The following is a 9,300-nucleotide window of genomic DNA, read 5'->3' as shown; positions in this document are numbered from 1 at the left end:
AATACAATTATTATTATACATTAAATATAAGGAGCACTAGCTACAGAGGCTTTCAGCGCATGGTTTTAATATAAACGACTTAAATAATAAAGATGGAACCTTCCATTTAAAAATTATTTACAAGCAATATGTTTATATGAACTAAAAACATATGTTAAAAATAAATTTTAAAAAGTAAGGATAACTTAAATACATTTCTTCAACTTTGTACGAGATAGGTATTCAGATATTTTAGTGATGTTTACAATATACGTTATTTTTAATAAATCAAAAGCTTCATTATTCTGAAATATACTGGTCCTTGCTRAATTGAAGAAGGGGCATTCATCCAGTAGATGTGTTATGGTTAAGGACGACGAACTATAATATGGACAGGATAAATTACGGTTTCCATTTAATAAATGGGAATTAATGACGTATGACCAAGGCGTAGGCGAAAAAAGGCTTTTATATCGTGGCAACGGCCTGATGGTGGATAAGCAGGTTTTTTTGCCCTATTGGTTGCAGATAGCTTAGTGGTGTTGCACATTCTTCCAAGCATTAACTTTTATAGCTTTTTGTTTTGAAGCGATTAAATGGATTATGTAGTATATTTCTAATTTGCGCAATGAGGTATGATTTGTTAGATGCATTTAGGAGAGCTGAGATTGTAGACTTGCTATCAGTACATACTAATGTTTTTAAGTTAGAKTTTTGTACTAGGGATAGCGCATTATAGATGGCTGCTGCTTCTGCGGTGTATACTGAGCTGTAATTGGACAGGAGTCCAGCTTTTAACGTATTTCCAACGTTATCAACAATAGCAAAAGACGTGTAGAAGTTGGCCTTCGAAGCGTCAGTAAAAATGAGTTGCCAATCTACGTAGTGTTGCACAATGAGCTCTTTGAACAAACTTTGATATACCCTGGAATTGGAGTTACATTTATGATGGTGTTGAAGATGTAGCTTGAACGAAGATTCTTTGAGTAGCCATGATGGGGCAAAAGAAGTAGGTTTTTCCTCAGGTGTAGTTATTATAAGGTTGGTATCCAGCTCTCAATTAATTCATCAAGAAAAAAAAAATACATTATTTCTTCAAGTAGTTTTGACATCTGGTTACGCATTGTGAATGATCCACATTAGAGGAGCAAGAGAGAATAAACAAAGAAAATAAACTTTGTGGGTATTATGTATGTATGTATGTGTGTAGTAACATAAATATTTTCAATATTTGATTTAAGGAATGTTTTTGATGATTGGAAAGCTTTATACAACATTTCAAAATGAAATATACTTCATAATAATGATTTTAACTAATTTAATTGCGCAAATTAGAAATATACTAATTTACTTTGAATTTCGTTCAAGAAACAATTGTTGACTTGATGTTTCTTCGCAAAACTAGGTTTGCCATATTCGCATTTTATTGAAAAAATGTATTAAAAATTAGTACTATATTTCTCTAGAGCTGCATACTAGCAGAAGTAAATTTATCGCAGGAAAGTTACTTGACCGTTTCTTAAGCGGTTTTTTATATGAAGTTTGTATATTTCTTGAGAGCTGGATACTAAGCTATACCTAGATCCTTAGCTAATTTAGTGTATTTAGAAATAGTGGGAGAAGTATTGGAGTTTGAATCGTCGGTCCATTTGGCTTTTACTACCATATAAGAGCTTGTTATTACATAATAGTTGTTTTGGAATAAGCTTTTGCGTAAAACTCTTTCCTCGATGGATGGGAGTCCGGCTTCCGCTAATGTGAACTTTATTGGTGATGTTGGGAATGCCCGAATACTTCTACTAACGGCTGCATGATATGGTGCAAAGATTTGCTTTATGTTGCTTTTGGCACAATTGCCGTAGATAGGGAGACCATAATCACATGTGAATTAAACAATATTTTGATGACAGATTCTTAATTATATATTATTAAGTCTAGAAATTAATTGCTTACGTAGATTTGTACAATGTTCCTTAAAAGTAAGTCTCTTATCAAATATTAAACCTAGGAATTTAAGACTAGTAGTATTTACAATATTTACATTATTATAGATAAGATTGAAGTTATTGCATTTGTGTTTTCTACAGATATGGAATAATTTGCATTTGCTTATAGAAATATTCGCACCTGAACAATTTGAAATATCAGAAAGGATTTTTAAGAAGGCATTTTTAACAGTATTAAGAAAATTTTGCTTGGAGAGGAACAGCACATCATCAGCATAAATAATATGCGAAATGAGTTTATATTTAGAGATTATCATACTGATTTCGTTAAATGCGATTACAAATAGTATGACAGACAATGGTGATCCTTGTGGTATTCCGTTGTACATATTGTACGTGTTCGAAAAAGTATTTTTGATTTTAGTCACGAATTTCCGATTAATTAGGAAACATTTAATAAAGTTAAATACTTTTCACCAAATTGCCACTTCTCAAGTTGTCGTTGAATGACATGAGAACCAACTCTGTCTAAAGCTTTTTCGAAATCCAAACTGAGGCTTTATATGTGCTTTTTTTCGATAAAGCAGTTTTGGATCAAAATAGAGTAAGGCATCCATAGTGCCTTGCCCTGCCTTAGATATCACATGGTTTTGGCTGAGAAGGTTTTTATTTAATGCGAACCACGAGATACGTTTTGATATGATTTTTTCCAATAGTTTGCCCATGCAACAAAGGAGTGATATTGGCCTGTAACCAAGAACATCTGTAGACACTACATTGGATTTAGGAATTGCTACAATCACTGCATTTTTCCAGCTTTGAGGGTAGACACCTTGACATAAAATATTGTCAGCGATTGATACAAGCGAGGGATGGAAGTTTGAATCTTTCAAATAAACGGACCATACAGAGGCGAAATGATTAGCTATTTCTTTTGAGTCGAAAACTGGACCACTTGGGGTGGGGGGTATGTCGACCCATAATTTCTTGGGATTTGTTAACGGAGCGTTAGCTTCGGTAAGTTTTTGTAAGCAAGTCCTCTTAGCTTATTTAATATTTTTCCGAAACACTGCATTGGTTTTTTAGTATTTCATTAGATTATCAATATAGCGAGTCCTTTTGTAAATTAACCATAGTGATTGCTTTTCTTCTCTATGTTTAGATAACTCCGTTAACCAATAAGGCACATGATTTTTGAAGATTTTTTTTACCCGTTTGGGGGATAGGTAGGTGAGCAGAAGTTTTTATTATTTTGGTAATCGTAGCTGTTTCTTTATTTATATTATCGTCTATGAGACTTGCAGCAGACAAATTTTCGCAGAATTGTTGAAATTTGGACCAATTAGCCTTGTCCAACAGAAATTTTGGTTTCGCCGACCCTTTTCTTGATAAAGGGGCTGTAATGGAGAAATGATCGCTGTTATAAAGATCAGTTAGTGTTTGGCTGTTAAGTTTGAGGGCGATAACAGAAGAACAAATGGCAAGGTCGACATTCGTGAACGAATTGTGTGTAGAAAAATGCGAAGGAGAACTGTCGTTTAAAATTATCAAGTTTTCTACTAATAAAAGGCCTTCTCTGGTTTTACGTTTTTTGTTAGTACGTGTGGAACCCCAAAGAGGGCTCCAGGCATTGAAATCGCCAAGTAAAACTACGGGTGTTTGGATAGGTCCGATTATATCGCGTTTTTTTTTTTTTTGAATCTGTTGTGGATATTATAATAACGAGTGGTATGCTTATTTTGGTTGGGTTTATTTTTATTTGGGTAAGCGTTAGGTTAGGAAGGTTTTTTGTTGTTCCTTTTGTAGTTTCATTTGGTGAGTTTAGATGGTTATCAATTACAAAATTGTTTTTGTTTACTATCATGGTTTGCTTTTGTTGTGGATGAGGATAAGCTGTTGGGGATTTTAGTACAGTGTCTGTGGAGAGTGGTAGGGGAGGAGGTGATGAGCGGTGGGAAATCAGGTTTGTTATTTGCTTGTTTGTATTTTCTTTTGTAACAGAAGCGAAATAAGTGTTTGCGGGGATAGGGGGTAATTGTTGTTTGTATAGCCTTAGTGCTTCTCACATTGAGCATTTATTTTCTGTTTTTATTTTTAGAATACGTTTGCATTGTAGGTATTTAGGACAAGGGCGTGTAGAGGAAGGATGATCGAGTTGCCAGCTTCTAGGTCACACAACGAAACGTTGCAACAACAACCCTGTCTGCGATATGTGCAATTTCTCGCCTCATCTCCCCTCGCCTTGCAACCGCACATTTTGTGCAAATTGCTCAGGTTTACACCTCATGGGGTTAGGGAAATATGCTCTAATCCGCACTGTGCGCCAAAGACCGATTTTTTCTGGAAGTTTGTAGACGTCAAAGGAAAGAAGTATCACAAAACTAGGTCATTGCTTGCTTTCTATATTTTTAGTGAATTTATACGCAAAAGTAACTTCCTGATCTTTTAAATTGTCAGCAATTTCATATTCTGCAATGTCATTTAGAAACATAGAGCGTAAATTGTACCTTTAGAGCAATTCAAATTGTCGTGTAACTTAACTTTAACATCGCAAATTCCATTTAATTTCTTTGTTGTAAGAATTTTTTTTAGCGATCTTCCGATATTTAACAAGTAAGAGTAGATTACCATCACGTAATTCGGTGATAGATAAAATTTCCTCACTTATTGATTCTAAGCTTTTGCTTGCACAGCGAAGCAAGAGTATGTGGAAATCTGCTGCAGATATTAGAACAAACTTTGGGCAATCTTTTTTAATTTGAGGCAGTTCTGGAAAATTTTCAAGTGGTTTGTATGCAAGTTTTTTCTTTTTGGGGTTGGGGCTAGAGGCAAGCAAAAACAAAACTGTTTTCCCCGAGATTAGGCGGCCCTGGGGCCATAATAAATCTAATATACCCTGTTTTTTACGCGAGTAACCGTACGAACAAAGTAAAACGAAAACAGGTGCACTCATATGCAAAAAGGAATATACGAATAAAGCGTAAAGCACAAAAGAAAACCCGCGATTAGAAAACACGTCCGCTCAATGAAAGAGATAGTCGAAGACTTCCAAGTTAAGATATTTTCGGAGATCTGTAAGTATAGTTAAAATCTTCACATCTTCCTGGTTCGTCATGAAAACTGGCCAATTCACACCGAGATTTTCCAATGGAACATCTTTGCAAACGGACGCTAATCGCCCAGAAAGCTATTGTTATATTTAGATTGCAAGCTTTTCCGTTTCAAGTTAACATCGTTTTGGGTCATCAACCCTAAACTAACAGAATTGTAGAAGCGTACATTTCTCAAGCGATTGACAGTAAATCACAAAGCTATTGAAGAACGCAATTTCTAGCAAAAAATTTGATGACACCACTTTTTCAATTTCCTGTCAAGGCCATAAGCAATTCGTCGTTGCTCGGCTATTAACAAAACCTTTTTGATCTCTTCTTGAAACGGCCGTAGCTTCTGATCCATGAAAATTGGATGTCGGTGGAACTTATGCCAGTAGAGGATAATCTAAAATCATTATCTACTTTTTCAACTTTTTTCCATTCGGTTTTCACGATCGTACTACACCATAGTCCGTTGTCCGCTGTCCGTTTTTACTTTTTCAAGAAAAAAATATTTTTTCCCCATTTTTCTTCAGTACATAACCATGTCCAAATACCACACATTATCCTCATTGAAGTGCTTTATTGGACAATATTGTTTCATAACATTTCGTCTTTTAAATAGTATCATCGATTCATCCACGGAAAGTTTGCGAGTTCCATTGTATACTTTTCCAAATCTATTATAGGGTAAAGTCTGTATAGGCTCTCCTTATTATCTTTCGGTACCATCGAATTATTATTAACGAGTCATAGTCTTACTAATAATTGGCAAGCAGAAATATTCACTTGTACTCCAATAATCCTTCCAACATGGAAGTTTGCGGTAGTCCATGAAAAAATGGTGCCAATAAAAGCATAAAACTCAGCACTCTTCAAATTTAAAACTTTGTGCTTTTGGGTAGCATACAAATTTGCAAAGCAGTATTATTGCGTGAACTATTCTTTGTGGCCTTGAAATCATTTATTTCATCAATTTCAACCTCATCATTGGTTTGGTTGCTAATGGCAATACTGGTGTTCTCCTCGATTTCGTCTTGTTAGAGTATTATGTTATTATTTTTTATTCTTACGGCACGGTTTGTCCTCGCTAATCTGGCAGTGTGCTATAATTTTTACCTAGAAAAGACCCTAATTAACATACTAATGGTACTTACAAGTCTTTTGTATATAATTCGCAAAAGAAAAAAAAAAAACAGAAAGAACTTAGTTTTCCGCTATTGTTATGCAAATTTACAAACACGTGTAACGAGGAGCTGTAACTAATTTTTATTAACTGTAAATATGCTCGTATGAAATTGACAGCTAGCAATGGGAAATTATGTATACTTTAAGAGTACCTATCGCGAAAAATCAAAATAAAGCATCTTTAAACTTTATATGAGCTCGTAATTCTGATAGTACTGCATCGTACCGTAGGTCGAAACCAAAAGAAAGAGCAGCTCGCAATTTCTTCAGGAATAATTTCCGCCATTGCAACTACAGCAAAAATACTGTAATTATGTCTCTAGATCTTAATTTAATATTTGCGGACCCAGTCAGAATTGGAAAGATGCAAATAAATCTTGTGGTTCATGAAAACAAGGGAAAATGGGAATCCATTGTGTAATTTTGAAATCACGCTTAACTAATAAAATAAACACTTGCGTCAGCGGCCAAACTCGTCAAAGAGATTATGGAGCTGGTCAAGCAAAATACGCATTTAATTAATTTCCTCTATGTCTATACTGCTATCACTATATTGAGGGCAGTGACGGCAACCACTTGATTTGAGATCCAATTTAATTAGCGATGAAAGTCTGTATTTTACAGCTTAGCCAATAACTAATGTATTTATAATCGTACTTGACGTCTTGCAATAAAGATGACGGCTCATTTTCTAAGCAATACATATGAAAAATAAATGAATGAATTATAACCTTTTTACATTTTGCAACAATAAAATATAACTACAACACATTGACTAACATTCTATTTCCATTTTTAGTTTAATACGCCAACAAAATGAGATCAACGGATCACCGACCACAAGGCTATAGTTTTGGTGTTACCATGTAACCGCTGGTATATTGGTCTATTTGAAATTACATGAGCTAGCATTGTGTATTATTAGCGAAATTTAGGAGAAACAAAATATATTGAACGTTTTATATGAAAATACTCGGATACGCAAATGAGTAATTCGAGCTTCTGTTAGAAGGTCGAATTCAATGTACGTGTGGTTGTTTTAACTCGTTTTGACAATAATTAACATAGGCAAGTACAATGTGTGAAATCTGACAAATAAATATTTGAATTGTGTTACCTTTGTAGTGGGTATGCGATATGTACATATGTATGTTTCTCTATTGTATTCTGCAGAGTATGATTTGTGATGGCTCTAGAGGTCGGCTGTATCAATTACGGCGGAAAGAATCAAAGTCACGTCTGTGGATAGCAGTTTTTACTTTTTTTATATTAACAGATAGTATAGTTAACTCTGAGTTAGCAAGTGATATGGATAATTACCAGTTTGCTAATGATGGCCGCTTGGATTATATGATGCACTATATGGTACCACGTGACTATAATGACAGAATGAGTTCGAAATCCTTGACAAATTTGAAGTGGCAACATTTTTCAAAAAACAACTTTTCATATAGTAACGAGGATGAAATAATTAGCAAAACAATTATTCAGACACTAGTTTTGATATTAGAAGAACCAGTTATTTTACTAAGACCAAAAAATGCGACATTTCATGATGAAACAAAACCAGTGATTCAGACAATTTGTTTGATGGCTAATGTTATTTCATCATCCGCAATACAAAGACATAAACTGTCACTATACGCTAATCATATTCTGCAGGAAGGAGGTGTTAAACTTTTAAATCGTGGAAGTTTATTTGAACACCACACCCATACTTTGCAACACTCTGATGTTAAATCAACTCAAGCTGTACCACCAAGAAGTACACAAGCCATTGTTAATGTCTGCGAATCATGTCAAATGCGAGAAAAAGTGAAGCTCAAAAGCTTAGAATCAATAAAAAATCTTATTCTCATACGCTTACAATTACAACGCTTGCCAAATATAACCAAACCCATTGCTGTGCCTCATAACATTATTGACAAGTTCTATAAAAACTTTCATGGTGCAGTGACAGACAACTTCGTCGGAAACAGTATGAACTCTGAGGCGCGACATGCAGATTCAAACGGACTAGGGCAACAGAAAAACACTAACCCAATCTTACCAAAATACACCAAGCGGATGCACAGAACTCATGAAATGTATGGGCAACGGCGTCTCTTTGAGAATCAAAATACACAAGGGAAATATCATACAATCCACAGATCATACAGTAAACCTTCCCTTCACCCTTCTGTCTTTCACTCTTACGACAATTACGAAAAACTATTCGAACCAACTGAAGATATGCAAAACGATGAATATGTACAGAATGACGACCTTCAACCGCAATACGATGATCAACAAGGGCTTAGTAAAAACAATCGAAGAGAACGAATGAATTACCAGCAAGAACAATTGTTTCCTCCCATCGAAAGTGATACATATGATGGCTTACCCCATGAAAATTATGGTACATATGACCCCATAAAGGACGTAGATGATGACTCGTTCTCACATGTTAACAGCATATATGTTTTTCCATCCGGTAAGTGACTTGCAGATAAGTCCAGTATGACCATATCATTGAATAACAATTAGAAGTGCAAAACTATCGGTAGACTGACCAATCAAAGTTTTCAAAAATATTATTATTAGTATCGATAGTTGTTCAGATAGAAATCTTTTTACTTTTCGCTGGTTTAATTTAATACAACTTGCTTTTGTGCATTTATTTTTATGAAATAAACTCTGATTTTGTTTATAACAATAGGGTGCATATAAAATTCTCCTAGAGTTACAAAACGGAACATTTTTTATACATTTACTAATATAGTATAAGTTCAAGAAACGCATACTTAAAATACGGTAGAGTAATTTATTCCTTAATATTTCTCTTGTTTCTTATCAAAAATATAAATTTTTGAATGCTTTTAGTCTTTAGTGGTGTTCTCTTATCAGATATACTTTACAGATTCACTTCAACCTGGCTAAACATGCCTCAGGGTTATGTACGAGGATGTATTGTGAGAATCGACCATGAGAGAATATTCAAATAAAATTTTTAAATTTCATAATTTTATTCTCCAAATAAATAATTTTAATTTTAATGGAGTTTCTTTACAATTTATTCTTTTTCACGGTTCTTAATTTTTATTGAAAAACTAGAA

General features: G+C 34.3%; 1 protein-coding gene across 11 annotated transcripts in view; it reads left to right on the top strand.

Moving 5' to 3' along the window:
* Window positions 1–9,300, top strand: part of LOC108969222 — a gene marked incomplete at its 3' end in the record, with an annotated part of 14,444 nt that overhangs the window by 3,347 nt on the left and 1,797 nt on the right. For 8 of the 11 annotated variants that reach the window (XM_018933807.1, XM_018933811.1, XM_018933808.1 and 5 more), the window contains 2 exon segments: window positions 7,005–7,273; window positions 7,331–8,678. In XM_018933807.1, the coding sequence (XP_018789352.1) occupies window positions 7,343–8,678 (1,336 nt within the window). 11 annotated transcript variants of the gene reach the window in all.

Source organism: Bactrocera latifrons, unplaced genomic scaffold (genome assembly GCF_001853355.1).
Source record: "Bactrocera latifrons isolate USDA-ARS-PBARC rearing strain unplaced genomic scaffold, ASM185335v1 scaffold_244, whole genome shotgun sequence".
Classification (NCBI taxonomy): Eukaryota; Metazoa; Arthropoda; class Insecta; order Diptera; family Tephritidae; genus Bactrocera; species Bactrocera latifrons.
This window is presented reverse-complemented; position numbering and strand designations above follow the sequence as displayed.